At 36.4% G+C, this 18942-nt stretch overlaps 1 protein-coding gene across 2 annotated transcripts in view; it reads right to left on the reverse strand.

The window, feature by feature from the left end:
* Nucleotides 1-18942, reverse strand: part of ARB2A (ARB2 cotranscriptional regulator A) — a gene marked incomplete at both ends in the record, with an annotated part of 396136 nt that overhangs the window by 140367 nt on the left and 236827 nt on the right. For both annotated transcript variants that reach the window (XM_080709998.1, XM_080709999.1), the window contains one exon: nucleotides 5738-5854. In XM_080709998.1, coding sequence (XP_080566124.1) covers nucleotides 5738-5854 — 117 coding nt within the window. The remainder of the gene's footprint in view (nucleotides 1-5737; nucleotides 5855-18942) is intronic.

Below are 18942 nucleotides of genomic sequence, written 5' to 3' on the forward strand. Positions count from 1 at the left end.
TTTATCTTATAATAGAGTAAAATGAAATTTATATGTGAAGGAAGATATATAGCCATTACCTACGAATTCAATCTGTTTGAAATTTCATTTTATTACATGTAATTTCTTATGCTGAAATGTTTCTATAGTTGTTAAGTCCAAGTGTCTTTCACTGTTTTCCTAATGCTAATCTATTGGTGTTTTGGTTTTCTTAATGCCTCAATTTGTCCCCTGCCCCAGTTCTTTAGCTCAGATGAACATGATTGAAGTGTCCCAGGTGGCAACACAAAGACAGTCTCCTAGGAAAGCTCCTCATAAATTCAAAATAGGCTAGAGTGCTAGCTGTTTCTGAGATCTTATTCTCAGGTGCCTCCAGCAGGCAACAGGCATGGTGGAATAGAGGTGTCATGCTTGAGTCTCATGTGGTGCCCCCTCAACATAAATAAGCATAAAGAAAAGAAGCCCCTGGTCAAAGCCAGCATACTGGAGTAGATCATACAACCACTATTTATCTGGGTCTAAAGGAAAAAGGAACTATAGAAATAATGCCTAAAAGTAAAGTATATGTCATTTGTGGGTAAATGGATGGAACTGGAGAACATTATAAGAGAGATTAGTCAGTCACAAAAAGTAAAAAAAATCATGTGCTCTTCCCTAATATACAGAAGCTAGGGAGAAAAAGGGTCATAGAGGAAATCTAGAAGAAGAAGGAGAAACTACAGATGAGCAAATAAGGTGACCTAACTGAGAAGAATGGGAGAAGAGAAGAGGGAAATTCCATAATGTACATGACGTATATTCACAGACGTATTCAATCACTAAGCCAAACATGAGAAGAGGGGGGAAGTAATGGGGTGGGAAATGAGTGTGCATGTATGCCTCTACCATCTTGTACCTCATTAAGATGTATGATTACAATGCACCAATAAAAGCATCAAATATTAAAAAATAAAGAAAAAAGGAAAAAGAGAATGTAGGTGATGCAGAGAATATTCATTAAAATTAAGCATTTTTATTTTATTTATTTATTTATTTATTTATTTATTTATTTATTTATTTATTTATAGTGGTACTGGGGTTCCTGGAAACCCTTCTACCTCTGGGTTACACTCCCAGACCTATTTTTATATATTTATTTGGAAACAGGGTCTCTTAAGCCAGAGCGCGGCTGGCTTCGAACCTGTGCAATCCTCCTGTCTCTGTCTCCCAAGCGTGGGGATTACAAGCGTGTGCTACCATGCCCGCTAAGTTAAGCATTTTTTAATGTAAATGTTTCTTACTCTGAGATTATGACTCTACAGATTCTTGTCATAAATTTTCCTTTTTATAAAATTCAAAAACTTGAGAACTGTTTATTGATTGGACTTTTTTTTGTGTGGTACTGGGGATGGAACCCAGGGGCTTTTCTACCTCCAGGCTATGCTCCCAGACCTATTTTATACTTTATTTGGAAACAGGGTTTCACTAAGCTGCTGAGAGCCTCACTAAGTAGCTGGGGCTGGCTTCAAACCTGTGTGATCTTCTTGTCTTAGCCTCCCGAATGCTGGGAATACAAGCATGTCCCATTATACCCAGCTTGATTGGACTTTCTATCCCTATAGATTATGTGTCTGGGTGAGTCCCTCTGAGAATCAAGGGTTGACAATATTTTAGAGTAAATTTGAAATGAATTATTTTTTTAAGAATGTTAGAGTTTAATAAACTATATTTTTGTAATTTTTTTACTTTTACTGGTGCATCATAATTATGCCTCATGATGAATTATATAAATGATAGGAATATATATGTCCACAACACTTGATATGTTTCCTTCTGGATCCTCCCCATTCCTTCCCCTTCCCCGTACAAGTCATTTAGATTGGTATTAATCATTTTGTATATGTATATAGCATCATTTAAATTGTTACCTTGAGTGGGTAATAGCTTATCCTGTGCAAGGAATTTGAAGATGCTTGCTGTGCTAGATGAGCCTAGATTTTGACTCATTTTTATTGTGTTTCTCTGAGTTGTAAATAACCATTGCCTAGAAGGTTAATTTTTAATATGGAAGGCTCTTTGTCCTCAGCTACTACTACTATGATTCACCACTTTGTTGTGTTTCTAGGGCCTGGATAGAAAGGATTTATTATTGTTATGTAAAACTGCACATCTGGCTTGGCTGGAGACTTTCAGAGGCCAGGGGTATGTCAGGAAACAGCATTTGCCCATCTACACTAAGGCTTTTAGCTGAGAGTAAATTTTACTTGGAGTAATTATCAAAAGTGGCTCTTTTTATCTTTATTTTAAAGATATTATTATTACTATTCTCATTATTATTATGCTGGGGCTAGAACTCAGGGCCTTGCTCATGCTAGGCAAGGACTCTATCACTGAGCTACATCTCCAGCTCAGAAATTATTACTTAATAATTACACAAGTAATACAAGAATGTATTTTTTAACCTTTGTGCTCTATGCTAAATTGATAGGTTTAAAACAAGTAACAGTCTTTTATAGTAAATGAATGCTTAACATTAGTAATCTATCACATGAATTATGCTTGCAAAAAAACATTTTACTCTTTTTAGCATAAGAGGAATAACTAAGCAATCTGTACCACTGTTTTATTTTCAAAATTTAAAACAGTATTTGGTGAAGTAATCAAGCGAATCACCAAGTATATAAAAGCACTAAGGCTTCCTCTACAACTGATGTTGTTTTTATGGGCAACATTCCAGCTTAGCTATGGTATTTTTCTTGGGATGGTTATCTGCAAAATATCTCAGGGTGTTTGCTGATTCCAAATGAAGGCAGAGTAGAAGGTGGTAGGGAAAAGAAAATGCTGAAGGACACAAAGTTTCTCCTGCCACACCCTTATCCCAACTTCCAGGGAAAAACTCAGCCCTTTCTACTGACTGACCCAGGCTTGTTTGTGCTTCATCATTTCAAGGAGTCTTGAGGAATGGAGAAGGGCTAAAAAGGAGAAAGAAAGGGGGATGGAGTTTCATCACTGAGCTTTTGTCTCCTCAAACCACAATGAAATGTCTTCTACTAGAGGTCACACACTGGGTGGGTCAGACAAGGATAGACTTTTAAACCCTTCCTTTCTGTTCTTTGGGGAAGGGCTCTCAGCCTGGATAATTTCAAAGGTCTACCAAGAACGATCTAAAATTTTTATCTCTGAGTGTTTCCTATATTCAGTATACCTCATTTCTTTACATGTTACCATTTGCTTTTCAGGTTATTTCCTTTTTGCTAGTCCCCTTTTGATTCTTGTAATAGTTCATGAAGTAGACATAACAGGAAATACTATCACTAATTCACAATGAAGACACAGGCCCCCAAAGATGGAATGGTTTGTCTAAGATTATAAGTCTTAGGAACATAGCTGGTACATGTTAATTCCTTATATTGATTTACCTAGTGACTAAGCCAGAATCATTATCAAAACTTAGTTGTCCCAATTGCCTGTTCTGAATTCTTCCAACCTGTCACTCTGCTTCCCCTTTTGTAAGACATTTTGATATGCAAATCATCATAAGAGGAGAATACAGTTCATTAACTTTATATTATTTGGGAATAGAAGGTACTAACAGTAATAGATATAATTTGCTTAACGTCTTTAAACTACCAACAATTGTGCTGTTTACATAAGTTGCTTTTCAATCATGTTTACCAGGTAGATATTATGTTCTATATAAGAAAATTGCATCTCAAAGAGATTGAATAACTTGCCCAAGATAAATAACTGAGCTGGGGTATTAATTTTGATACCTCAAAACACTAAACTTCACATTAATTTTTAAGGCATAATTGAGGAAACTGAAAGATGTATCCAAGAAATAGGGCATTTATAAAGTTTTGCAAATTTTATAAAAGCTATGCTTGCATAGAAACTAATGGAAGTATTGATTAAATTAAGCTGAATTCAACTATTTCTCATTTTAGATGAAAAATGAACAGAGATGCAGAGTACTATATTTTGATTTTTGAAGCAAAGACCTAAACCAGCCTTAGAAATATTTCAATAGTAAATCTAAGTAAAATTTGCTTTATTTGTCACTTAGAATGACACTTTCATAAAGAATTTCTGATTAAGAAACAGTGAACAAGGATTTCTACTTTGGACCAAATACCAAATTCTATATAGGTTATATGTGTGTGGGAAAGTTACTGAAAGCTCACTTATTAACTCGCTACTTATATTATAACTTACTACTTATATTAATCTTACTACTCATACAGCTGTCTATATATCCATCTGGATAGATAAATAGCACTAAAATTTATAGGCAAGAAATATTTGAATCTTTCTCTTGCAGAAGTTTAGATCCTTGGAAAAGGCAATTAAGGATATAGCTACACTGTGAAAGGAAATGAAAATATTTTGGAAGTTTGTTGATGAAATAACTTTTTCTTCTTGCTGCTATGGAAGGATTGAACACAGGGATGTTCTACCAGACTGACATCCCCAGCCCTTTTTATATATTTGTATATATATTTATTTATTTTTGCAGTACTGGAAATGGAACCCAGAGGCATTCTACCTCTGAGCTACACTCAGCCCTATTTTTTATTCTTTATTTTGAAACAGGGTCTCACTAAGGGGCAGAGGGCTTCACTAAGTAGCTGAGGCTTTGTGCAAACCACACACACACACACACACACACACACACACACACACACACACACACACCAGCTGGTGCATGCTTGTAATCCCAGTACTTGGGAGGCCAAGACAGGAGGATTGCAGGTGCTAGAACAGCTTCAGCAATATAACAAGACTCTCAACAACCTAGTGAGACCCTGTTTCAAAACAAAATAATAATAATTTAAAAAAAATCTAGGGGTATAGTTCAGAGATAGAATGTCCCTGGTTTTAATCCCTAGTGCCACGAAGAAACAAAATGCAAAAAACAAACTAAAATACCCCACAGAACAATAAAAACAAATAAAAACCCCAAGAGAAAAATCTAGGAACATCAATCAGCTTATCATATAAATGTAAGTAAATTATTTGAGGAAACAATTACAAAAGCTAATTTCATTGATCATTGATTTATTATGATTATTATTGATGTCAACTGCTTATCATATCAGAAAGGTAAATATGAATAAAATAAAAAATTTCAGCTGGATATCAGACTAGGAGAAAAAGAATAATGGGCTGAAAGTTTTGAAAAAAAAAATGGGAGCATGCTCTGTGTCCTTGTGAGTTCTCAGATTCACCAGCCTTTAAGAATATGAAAAGATACTTTCTTAGCCTGAGGCTGGACAATGGTAAGTCTCAGGGTTTTTTCCCCTACCTCACCGGTCTGGCACAACAGTATTTCAGATTTTTACTTCTCCCCCTACTGGCAGTAATGAGCCAATCATTTTCAGAGTAGAAGATCCAGCCCGCCTTTGAAAAACAAAAGGACAAGACCCAGCATACTCATTTGTAGTTAAGCAGCACCACTGCTAATTAGCAGGTAGAAAATAAAACATTGAGGAAGAAGAATCTCCTCACACTATGTTCTCTTCATCCCAAGTTCTAATACCTATTGTATGCATACATCATATTCTGTAGAAAGACAAAGGGGAGGGGAAAGGGCTTTCACGAAGAATTTGTTCTTGTGAAGGGTTTTCTATTATGATTTTAGCCACATCCAGTGTTTTCTATCACTGCTCGGTGTTCTGCCTCAAGAAAGGGAGTGTGGGAGGTGACACAGGTTGGAGGGGGCTCAAGATACAAAGGCTCACACCCATTCATCTCAGCACTGAACAAGACCATGTCTCACCTCTCTCATCCATTCGCGAATTGTTTTGCCAGCCTCTTGATGCCACACGTTGTGAACAGAGTCTGTCAATGCCACAGCAGTTACCTTACTTTTTACATCAGCTTCTCGTTGAATCATCTGTTTTAAAAAGAAAAATAAAACTTTGGCTATAAAATATTTTTCCTTTCTGGATGCAGCCTGCTTAGTCATAGATAATAGAAATATTATATTAAAAATTAAAAAGCCATATATGTCTCTGGCCCAAAGTTACTCTTTTCTGCACTGAACACATATTCTATTCTTGTTCATAGATATGAAAAGACCTAATATTTCTTTTAAAAAGATAATACCACTTAAGTCTTAGAACTACGCAGCACTATTATTTTCCATGTGGTTTGACAATTCAAGGATTAAAGGGATCACAGGGGAATCCCTGAGGATTTCTTTTAAAAATTCTTCCTCCACTTCCTATTTCATTGCTTCAGGGAAGTTAGCACCTGGGGTTCACTGTGAGCTACTTAGGACTAACTTCTACTAATTTTCTGTAGATGGCACATCAGTAAAGAAAGATATCTTGCTTTGACTTCTTCAATTTAACCAGCATGTTCTTCACCATTGCCTTGTAATTTCTTGGCATTTCAAATGCCCTCAAAGATTCTTTTCTTTTAAATTCTAGCAATATTATTTAGCTTTCTAATATTATGTCTTTAGGTTGGAAAAAATTAAATGTTAACTTCTTGCTACAGAATGTTATGTCCATTTTAAAACTAAAAGGGCTTCTAAAATGGAAACCATTTGCTTGTTTTGAGATACTGATACTCATCACTGGGATGCCAGGTAGAGAAACTGAAAAATTAAAATTCTATATAAAAAGATTAAAAAGTCTTAATATACTAATACTAGTGATACTAATTTGAAACATTAAATTTTAGAAAGCTTAATTTAAAATTACAGTTAAAATACTAAAAGGTGAATTTTACCATAATGCCCTCTTTATTTCTTTGCATCAAATACCTTTCTCATTCTAAACTTTCATATTAAAAGAAGAGAAATTTTTCTTATGTGATATTAATTTCTATGAGTTATCTACCTCAAAATATGATAGTGCATTAAAAAAGAGAGCTGGGAATGTCAATGAAAACTCATACAGAGAACACTGCGAGCTATGCTTCTGATATCAAATGAAGCTTGTTGGCTTTCCAAATTAGAAATGTCTCTTTCTTAGGTTTCTTTAAACCCTGCACATGCACATCTCCTCTCAATGAACACGACCTCGTGGGAACCTAATTCACTATTACGTGGATTCAGCAGCGTTTCTATACCTGAAATATATGCGCTCTATGTTTTCTGCTTATATAATGTCAAAATCTTAAAATCAATATTGATTATCAGCATTATGATAGTACTGCAAAATTCACCTTGCAGTACAAAATAATATATTTGAAATGCCTAAAATAATTCTCTAATTCAATACTTCACATAAATTATTATGTAGTATGCTACATTCTTCTAGATTTGATTTTTCCAAATATTTTTTTCATTAGATCACACTGGCACTAAAATATAAAAATCTAAACTAAGATTAGATAATAAAACCCCATTTTCCCATAATAGTAAATCAATCTGGCTAATGAAAGAATTACAGGTTCTTACTTTCATTTTTCTAAACTGTAACACTTTTCGATATCTAAAGCAATTGTTGCTGAAGTTGCAAAATGAGAACTTGCTTTTTTGGTATCCCAAGAATACATCAGTATTTTAAAATATTTGACCTGGATACGGTTGTAGTTGTTGCTAACATAGAGATTTATTTAAGATGATGTCTGAGGGCCCTAAATCTCAAAAGCCATTTGTAAAATGAAATAAAATTAAGTAATGAACAGGCTGAGAAGTTAGTGCAAGCATAGCAAATTTGAGGCTTAAAATTCTACAAACTGGAAAAATATAGCTGTTAGATGGACTGAATGAACAAGAAAAAAAAATCTTTAGTCTGCTTGTCCATCTGGCCAACATTTCATACAATGGAGAGTGATGATATGCGCCTTCTCTTCACTTCATATAAAATCACAGTTTCAGAACTTTACAGCTAAAAAATCATTTACATATCTTAGTATTTGAAGTGGGGGAATGACTGAATTCCCAAAGATTCCAAAGATCCTGAAGAGCTATTTACAAGAGAACCTGGTAACAAAGACTTTCAAATATTTGAGTGTTGAGGATTCCTAGAACTGTGAATCAGTAAAAATTTTAACAGTTTAGTTTTTTAGACTATTACACTCTGTTTCAGCATTGCTGCAGCCTAAGTTAGTAGCAGGGAAACTATCTGCAACTGCCATTTCTGCCCAAAGGCCCTGCTTCTCGCATTTGTTAGCCTGGTTCCGTCTCCCTTCTCTCCAGTCCTGCCTTCTGCTGTGCTCATGCACAGATGAGAAGAGGTGGAGATGGTGATGGGAGGGTAGAGCAGATCAGGATTGCTTCACAGACTTGTTTTCCATGGAGTACAGAGAAAGCAAGAAATGAACAAGGGCACAACTGGCCAGGAAAACAACTTCTGTAAGATGGCCTATAACAGAAGATCGTATTAGTCATGAACCCAGAAATTGGAGGAAGTCATGTCACCAATGTCCTTTGATATGTCATTCCAAGATGGAGATGGTGGCAGTTAATTAGCATGCATGAATAGAAACACCTGGAAATCTCTTGCAAAATTCTGTCTATATGTGCATATAAGGAATTTTCCTAAGGGGAGGATACTTACCTTTCATGAAATTTCAATTCTCATGAAATTCTTTCATGAAGTTTTCATCTTTAAAAATGGTTAAGACTCTGTGATTTCAATGTCTCTATGGGTTCATGAATGAACTAAAAGGTACTTAGTAAGTGATATTTTTGAACAATTACATCTAAATCAGTTTAACATCTATAACCAATCTTTTGAAAAGAAAATTTGATATTCCATATGGCAACATCTTAAAGTTCTATGGCTTAATAGGTTACCCCTGGTACAGTCACAATGAATATTTACAAGTATGTATTTATATCTGAATAGCAGTCAGCAAATTTCAAAATGAATACAAATTAAATCCCATTTTATTCTCAAATACTATTGAAATGTATGCAAAAATTGGATTTTTTAAATTTGTGGATGATAGAACTGAGCTTGAAACAGGTTAAGAAGCTGATTAAGAGCTGGGTGTAGTGACACACACCTGTAATCTTAGTACTTTGAAAGTACTAAGACTGAGAATCAGAGGGAGAATGTCCCTGGGTTTAACCCAGTAATACACAAAAGAAAGGAAAGAAAGAAAGAAGAAAAAGAAAGAAAGAAAGAAAAAAAAGAGAAAGAAAGAAAGAAAGAGAAGGAAGGTGGTTAAGGACCACACAAAGTGACACAACTGTGACTTGACTGTGAATATATATGGTCTTTCATTTGTAGCATATGGAGTCTATTTCTCAATAATACATAATAATTATATCATAATACAGTTTTTTAAAATCTCTCCCTTTTTGTTGTGGTTCTGGGGACTGAACTCAAAGCTTAGCACATGCTAGGCAAGCACTCTACCACTGAGCTACATCCCCAGCCACTCCCACCCTTTTTCTTTCCCTTCCTCCCTCCCCCTTCCTTTCGGTACTATACTGGGGATTGAACCCAGGGGGCATTCTACCTGAGCTGTAACCCCAAACCTGCAATTCTCCTGTCTCGGCCGCTCAAGTACTAACAGGTGCATGACACCACACCAGGCCTCATTTCTTTTTTTTTTTTTTTAATTTTGAGACAGGGCCTCCCTAAGTTGATGAAGCTGGCCTCCAACTTGTGATCCTGCTGCTGCATCCTCCTGAACAGTTGAGATTACAGGTGTGTGCCATCATACCCTGAAGCTTAATTTCTTTTATATATATATATATATGGCATTTAATTGATTAGGACATTTAAAATGATTAAGAACAATCTAAATCCATATTGTTAAGAAAGTCTAAAAAAATTTTAGAACAAAATTAGCTATAGCCAGGCATGGTGGCGCATGCTTGTAATCCCCACGCTTGGCGGGGACAGGAGGATCACGCAGGCTTGAAGCCAACCGCGCTGGCTTAAGAGACCCTGTTTCCAAATTAAAAAAAAAAAAAATATATATATATATAAAACAGGTCTGGGAGTGTATCCTGGAGGTAGAAGGGCTTCCAGAAACCCCAGTGAGACACACACACATACACACACACACACACACACACACACTAGCTATAAGCAAAAACTGACAATGGATAGCACTTTAAAATTATTACTGTTTTAAAATAAATAATGTGCAGGATAAGAGAGAAATTTAGATAATTCTATTAGTTATATTGATGTCAAAATTAATGCAGAACATTTGAACCTGTCACCTTCTTAATTCTACCCACTTATCTATTCATAGTTCTTTCAGCCTAGATTAAGCATAATTGATCTTCTCTTTCCTTCACTATTTTGTGTTCCTCCTCTGACAGAAGTTTCACGTACTGAATAAATGTCGTGTGTGTGTGTGTGTGTGTGTGTGTGTGTGAGAGAGAGAGAGAGAGAGAGAGAGAGAGAGAGAGAGAGAGAGAGAGAGAGAGAGAGAGAGAGAATGAGAATATGAATGGATATATATTCTGGGGATTGAACCCAGGAGTACTCTACCTCTGAACTATACCCACAGCACTCCTCCCCCTTTAAACTGTAAACCAGAGTCCCTCTACATTGCTTCTACTGGCCTCAAACCTGTGATCCTCCTGTCTCAACCTCCCAAATACTAAGATTACAGAGTATATGCCACCACGCCTAGCTTAATTAAAATATATTTGATCTATATACAGTCTCATATTATTAACATTTTTATGGGACTGAATATGACATGAGAAAACCCCATTTATCATTATTTTTTCTTCCAGAGTAATATTTTTAAAATTAGGTAACTATGGCAGGATTGGTGAACTTATTGGAGAATAAGAATATGTAGTGATGAAAGCCAGAGGCTGGGGTGGAGGCATAGGAGGAGCAGGGTCAGCAGCAGCCACCTTGGCTTCCTTCCCTGTGCAGTGGGACCCTGCAGGAAAAAGTTGATAGTATGATAATGCTCTGTAATGGAGTCTTTGAAATATTCCTACTCCAGGGTCTTCTGTTTGGGAATCATGAGTCTAATAGTTTAATATTACTAACCTAGTGGAGAAGGTTGGCTTTGCCTGAACCTAAAAAGAAGTAACAATTTTATTTTTCTTCATTTGTGAGCTGGCAGTCATGATACACAACATAATTATTTCTCCTTATACTGTAAAGTCTAAGGTGGGGGGTCTAATGAAAAAGACCAGTGTGGGTTGGGAGCAGGAGTGTAGATATGTTGATGAAGGTCCACACCTATATTTCCATATACAATATACTTTAAACATGTTTTTGCAGGAAATGTTTTAAATTGATCCATCAGAAAAAGCCATTACTTTCTTTGTATGACATGTGTTACACATATGTACTGTGAGGGTTACAGCATGTGAGTTACTTATACAGGAAGCATATTCTGAAAAAACATCAAGTAACACATGTTTCCTTCAGATTAGGATCTGACACCACTGCCCGTTTATAAACCCGAGGATCATTACCACTATGCAAGCATAGATGTGGCATCATTTTGGCTAAGAGCACAGCTGAGCTCTGAGATGCTTTCCAAAAATTACACAAATGTACACAAATAGATGAGCTCCCTCTAGAGCTCCTTTAGTCAAGATTTTAGATTAAGTTGCCTCAAAGGTCTGAAAAGTATTAAAGGTTGATGCCTTTCACTCTTTGATTAAGCAAGTTATCATCACACTCAGTGCTTCTACTTGAGTGTAAGCTCTGTGTAGTTTTATAAACTATAATATTTTGCACAAACCCCTCCTATCATTTTATATTTCTGCCTGTATATTTCTGAGCATCCTGCCCCATGCTGTGCTGTCAAGCCCACCAGGTTACAAGTGGGCCCTGAACCAAGATGACTAATCAGCCAACACTGGGTTTGGCAGAGTCTCTTCTGTTAATGTCAGAGACTACTGATTCTTTCTTCTTTTAGGTACATCTGTCCTAATAGTGTGCTGCGCATAGACCAAATATCCTCTTTGTTGTAACAGTAAAACCTTGGTTCCGTCAATCAAAGCACTAACACCTCTGGTGATTATAATGAAATACACATACTTCTGTTAGATGAAATGTGAACGCTAAACTGCTCAGCAGGAAACTGACACCACTGTGACATTGCACTCTCATTGTCATACCTCTAATCTGTGTTCTCCATTTCTGTTTTTGGAATTATAAGCTATTAAGCAAGCAGTCCTTGTAAGCTAAATGTGGTAGTTAAAATTAAGGACTTTGGAGTCAAATTACCTGGGTTCAAATCCCTGCTCTGTCATTTTGCACAAGGAAACTTTGAGTAAGTTATTTCCACTATTTCTATGCCTCAGTTTTATCATGGGAGTATGACAGGAGATGATAAATGTTTCAGTCATAGGGTTATTGTGAGTTTTAAATAAACAAAATGTAAAGCAATTAGCAAAGGACCTGGCACATGGCACAAAACTATAATAGATGATTCCACCTCCCCCAAAATACAATGTAGACTACTCCGTATCTGTGAACGAGCACATTCTCCTCACTCATTTAGAAGAAGTGAGCAGACACTGACCTTATAAATGCATTTAAGGACAAATATTCTTTTCAAAAAGCCATAGATCACAAGAGAACAAATTTATGAAGGGCTTTTCCTTTGCTTACATGGTACAATACTTCTATAATTGCCTGGTTCAGGGGCAGAAAATAACCAATTATTATGTCTATTTATGATCCTGTAATCAGGTACTAGACCAAGTGGGGAGGGAGCCGGGGGAAGCTCACCAAGTGCTGTGTGCGTGTATGTCCTTACCCCTCTGAACTTCATTATGATGTGAGACTGAAATACACCCATAAAGGGATTAAAAATAATACTAGACCAGTCATAGCACTATGAACCTGAAAATGAAGATGGAATTTTTGAAGCAATATTGTGAAAGCTCCACTTTTTTTCTCCTACCAATGAGCCCTTTCAGAATGACTGGAGAGGCAACAAGCATGGAGCCATGGCTTAGTGCCACATCACAGGAGACACAGTTCCTTTATCACTTGGGTTTTACATAGAGGGAGTGAATTTACTTTTTAAAAACTATAACCACAAGCTGGGCGTGGTGGCGCATGCTTGTAATCCCTGAGCTTGGGAGGCGGAGACAGGAGGATTGAGCAGGTTCAAAGCCAGCCCGCGCTGGCTTAAGAGACCCTGTTTCCAAATAAAAATATAAAAACAGGTCTGGGAGTGTAGCCCAGAGGTAGAAGGGTTCCATCCCCAGTAACACACACACACACACACACACACACACACACACACACACACCCCACACACACAAAATAACCACAAACTATCTTCTGAGGATATCAATCAGTATAGTGTTGTAGTTAAAAGTAAGTAAAGGCTTAGAACTATACATATTTAGATTTTTAGTTTTAGTTAACCATAACCCTCCCCCAAAATGGGAATAAAGTAGTAGTCACCTCCCAGCATTGAAAGCATAAAGGAGACAAGGCATGTAAAAAATCAAAGATTTCAGCTACTGTTTATTTTTTACCTTGACATTCATCTCTAATTGCTAAAATATATTCTTACTAGAGACGGATGGATCAAAAACCAAGAAATTAGACCAAAGAGTTTGTAATTACTAGAAGAAAAAATAGGACCAATTCTCTAACATAAAGGCACTGATAGAGATTTCCTCAATAGGACCCCAAAGCTCAGGAAATACAACCAAGTAAAGGATAAGACATCAAATGAGAAAGCTTCTGAGAAGCAAAAGAAACAACCACAAATCTTAAGGGAGAACCTATGAAATGGAAGAAAACCCTTGTCAGCTACTCTTCTGATAGAGGACCAACATCTAGAATATATAAAGAACTTCAAAAAGTTAATACCCAACCCCTCCAAATAACCCAATTTAAAAAAATGAAAAATTGAGCTAAACAGATACTTCTCAAAAGAAGATATGCAAATGGCCAAAATATGTGAAAAAATGTTTAGCATCATTAGCAATCAGGGAAATGCAAATGAAAACTACACTAAGATTCCATCCAACTCCAGTTAGAATGGCAATCATCACGAACACAAACAATAATGAAGGCTGAAGAGGATGTGGGGAATTAGGCACTCTTGCACAGTGTTGGTGGCATTATAAAGTATTATAACCAGAATGAAGTTTCTGAAAGATTAGGAATGAAACCCATATGACCCACCTACACCACTGTTGGGGATTTTTCCAAAAAAATTAAAGTTAGTTACTAGAGTTATATTTGCATACCCTTGTTTATAGTGGCACATTTCACAATAGCCAAATTATGGAATCAACCTAGGTGTCCATTAACAGATGAATTGATAAAGACAAGGTAGTTTATAGAAGAAAAAAATATGACATTTATGTTATTAATAGGAAAATGGACAGAACTTGACATTATGCTAATTGAGATCTGCCAGCATCAGAAAGCCTATAGGTCATATGTTTTCTCTCATATGTGGAAGCTGGAGAAAAGATAGGTAACAAAAGGGACTTTAGATAAAAGAGGAAAGCGGCCAGTAGAAGAGTGGAAGGGGATGGAGGGTGGGAGAAGGGGCAAGAAAAAGAGGAAGGTTTAAGAAGAAAATATCAAATAATGTTATGTTCATATATGAAGGTATCACTACCAACCTGAGTAATATGTCCAGAATGAGCCGGGAGAGCCCAATGGATTTGGAGGGAAACACCAAGTGATGTGTGCATATGCAGATGTATTGCTTTGAATCTCACTATTGTATACTTAAAATGCACCAATAAAATTATTAAAAAAAATACATGTGGTATCTATGTTCTCTTCAGTGACATCAAAATTCGTGTTGACGGGGTGGCAAGTTTGAAGATTCATACAACTACTCTAGTCATCTCCATCCCTACCACCTCAATTTTGCAAAGTGACTTGAGTTTGCTCAAAGGTGTTAAGGGAAATAGTTTGGTATAATTAGGATATACATTCCAGTTCACCCAGATCAGGCCTGGCTTATGCCAATTAAGCTGGCATAATAATTAGTAGTTCTCCCCCTTCTGTTCTGGTTTGGATGATAAATAATTTGATCACTGTATGTATAGTATAACACAGATGTTAAATGTTACTCTAGGAAATCAGTAATATTATAAAATTCCATTCGACTCCATCTTAGCAATTGAAGCATATACTGTAAAATCGACATAGTTATCACTATAAAAATAACCATGTAAGAAAGCATACAATAAATGTTTTTAAATGTTCCTAATTCAAAACTTAAAGAGCAAGGCCTGGTGTTGTGCTGAGCCCCTCCCAGGTGGCCATGCAATCTCACACCCTGGTTAGGTAAACATGGCCAGCTGGATTGCCACTGTAGCAACAGGATAAGACAACATTCTCTTTTCCTGTGCTTTGAAGCCCTAGTTTCAATTCTTGCAACCTTTGTCTAATTTCAGGAAGGAAAAGACTCTCCGTAGGCAGAACACCAAGGGATAGGGTATGTAAACTGAAACTTCTTGGGTCACATGCGTTTATGAAGATAAGTCTCTAGCCACCAGTTAGGGAATGGCAAGCTATGATTTATTATTGCAGGCGGCCAGAAGAGAGCAGTAATAACTTCCTTTTCCTTTCCTGCCTAGACCATGTTGCCACGTGCAGGCTTCCTCAACTACAAAAAAGCATGTGTAAGATAGGTTTAAAGGAGAAGAAAAGAGAGAAAGGATTAATAGCAAACATTAAGTGATTGACAATCTGGGAGTTGGAAGACCAGTACTTTACAAAAATAGATGATGTGAGAGAAAAGGCAATAACTGAAAAACAGCTCTACCAATCAAGAGAGTAGCCAGCATTTATTATGTAGGAGACAAGTTAATTGTAAGGGGGAAAAAGGTGTCAGATATCGAGAAAATGATATAAGTGATCATGGTAACTTACTTGACTAAGAGGTTTTATTATGCAAAAATATTGACCACAATAGTCAAGGGTACTAAAAAACACAGATGTGAAAAATATAATTAACACATTAAAAAGCGAAACATTATCAACCCCCCCCCATTAAAACTAAGATAGGCTTAACAATGGAAAAATTTAAGTGATAAAATAGTCTTAGGTGGAAAATCAGTAAATTTATTGAAATTTTATAAATGTACTATATGTCAAGAAATTTTGTTTTAGCACAAGTAAGTACCAAGTTTACTCACAATACCTAGTAAAAATCAGTTTTGAGCTTTTACTAACTGGCATATGTTAGAAATACTTAGGTCATAATTAGGTAAATCTAAGGCATATTGAGTGTTTTAAAAACTTGTATCAAAAGATTTCACTAGAATCAGGAGGGGCAGGAATATACATTCAACTAGAACCACAATGAAGCTGAAGTTTTGGAGCATACAATTTTAAGTTTTAGAGCATACTACTTTCTTTTGGTCTGGGAAAAAAGAAGTTAAAGGGATAAAATTTTCTGCTCAAAGACAAAGTTGATAGAGTATGGGAGGATGCTATTTAACAAATTTCTCTCACAAGTATTTACATTGCCACATTCATGTTTGGTGGATTTGAACTTTTACTAAAGTTTAAAAAATTACTACATAAATATTTTTTTCCAAAAATTTTGATTTCTAATTACCTGTACTATTTTCAATATACTTTAAACTTTTAGTTAGTATGAACAGAGAAAGCAGAATTCTAACTGATGAACTGTTCTACATAATAGATTATAAACTTGAAGAAGGCATGATTTTTTACTTTTAGGAAGAACTTACAATCTAGGAAGGAAGGTGGTTTATTTATTTTATTTTGTTTTATCTGTGGTACTGGGGATGGAAGTCAGTGGCATTCTACCTCCAAGCTACACTCCTAGCCCTATTTTTTATTCTATATTTTGAAACGGGGTCTCACTGAGTTGCAAAGGGCCTCACTAAGAAGCTGGGGCTGTCCTTGAACCTCGATTCTCCTGTCTCAGCCTCCCAAATGCTGGGATTACAAGCATGTGCCGGCCCTAGGAAGGTGGTTTAGGTATGTTCTATCCAGGTCCTTCATAGTCTGAGTATACATGTGTAGATGATCTCTTTGGATGGAACTATTTCTTTTAAATATTTCACCACTCTTACCCTGCGTAGCTAGATCTTTTGACTCCAAATTTCATGTCTTTACACCATAACTACTGTATATCATTTTCTGTTCTGAAGTACTTGTAATACTGGTAATGATTGGTTTAGTGTCTTTCCCACTGAGAAATAAGTTCTATGAATACAAGACCAAATGTACCAACATCACATTGCCACTGACAGGCACAATGACAGGCATGTAACAGGTGCTCAAAATTATTGGTGGAATCAAGTTGCTATTTAAAGAAATAAGACAGATCAGGCAGGTGACAGTTAGCAGGCTGGACTGGTGCCTGGTTTGGTATGTTTAGAAAGCATTTACATTACAGGTTGGGTTCCTCAGGAAACAGATGCAGATAGCATTTGCATACAGGATACTTATAAAGATGTGTTGTTAGCTGAGCTTGGTGGTATACACTTGTAATCTCAGTACTTGGGAGACCAAGACAGGGAGACTGCATGTTCACAGCCAGCCTCAGCTACTTAGTGAGGCCCTCCGAACTTAGTGAGACCCTGTTTCAAAATAAGAAATAAAAAATAGGGCTGGGGAGTGTGGCTCAGAGGTAAAATGCTCCTGTGTTAAACCTCTAGTACCTCAAAAAAAAAAAAAAAAGGAAATAAAAAATAAAAGGAGTGTCCTTAAAGATCAGCATAAGGAGAAGAGAAGGGAATGAAGTCACAATGGGAGAGAAGAAAGTCAAGGTGACATGGAGGCCCAATAACAGCTTTGCACAACACTTGGGGAGCTATGGACCTAGAATGGCCCTTTCAGACTTGTCTCAAGTTGGGCTCAAGTGGCTTGCGCTTTAATATCTCATCATCAGGGATAAATATGAGCCCCAAAGTGGCTGAGGCCATCTCTGATGGGACTGGCCACCAAAGGCGTATGCTAAGAGCACTCCCAAGAGTTAGGGCAGTAAGCCTTCCACTGAAGGTGCAACTGAGTGATGCATCACAGTAGCTAAAACCACGGCCACCACTTACCAACCACTCCAATCTCAATTATCCTTCCAATGTGCCTAACACTCTGTTCTCCTATTTGTGTACTCAAGACCACATCATAATTATTATCTAGCTGGTATCTAACAGACTTAATAGATTCTCTTAGCTCTTTAGGTTCCTCATCATCTGACACTGTATTATCCCACTTCGTTTTGCATTATTCTCCAACTAAAGACCATGAAGAGAAAAATGCAAAGCTAAAAGAATAAGACACATTGACTACTAAAAAGCCAAGAGAAATCTAAATCAGAAATTTCAAAAATTATCCTAAAAGTTCACTGGGGAATGTTTTGGTTTTTTGAATTTCAAATAAAATGTTTACATCAGAAAAAAAAAAACAACAGGTATACCTGTGATTTCAACTTGAATATACACCTAAGTACAAAATAATCTGAACTTCAATTAAAGTATGCAATTTTCACTACTTAGTGTCTGCCACCAGAAGCCCAAACTTGACAGTGTTGTTAGGAGAAGGAAAGGGTGAACATGGTCTCAGAGGTCACAGGTTTAATCGTAAAAGTGGCTAGTTAGCTTTTCAAGTCTGTCTTAATTCTGTATAATGCAAAGAAAATAAAGACTGTGTTATCTAAACTAAAGGACTAAAGACATTTGAGATTTTCATTCTTTCCCAGATTTTTGGCTTCTCTATACTCTCAAATATTTCCACATTTCTGCCTCTAGAAATTCAGGGTAATCTTCAGTGTAAGTTCATTTTTAAGCAGCTGAAATGGTAGCACTGGAATACTCTGTGTCTATGATGGGGAGGAGGATGTCTCTTGACCAGCTCAATTGAAATCACTTAAATGTTCTTAAAGAAGCATGTGCTAACCAAGTGTGCGTTTTACAGTTGCCAGACACTGGGACAGGTTGACACCCATTTTTAAATGAGAAAATGACATCATTATAATACGTATAAGTCTCAGGCTTCCTACATTGTTTGAAAATATTTGAACAAGGAGCTCCAGATGGCTCCTCTACCTAGGAACTTATGCTAAATACCTGGAACTTCTGTTCCTGCTTTAACATTCAAGCAAATACTGTTG

The sequence above is a fragment of the Muscardinus avellanarius genome (genome assembly GCF_963383645.1).
Source record: "Muscardinus avellanarius genome assembly, chromosome: 1".
Taxonomy (NCBI): Eukaryota; Metazoa; Chordata; class Mammalia; order Rodentia; family Gliridae; genus Muscardinus; species Muscardinus avellanarius.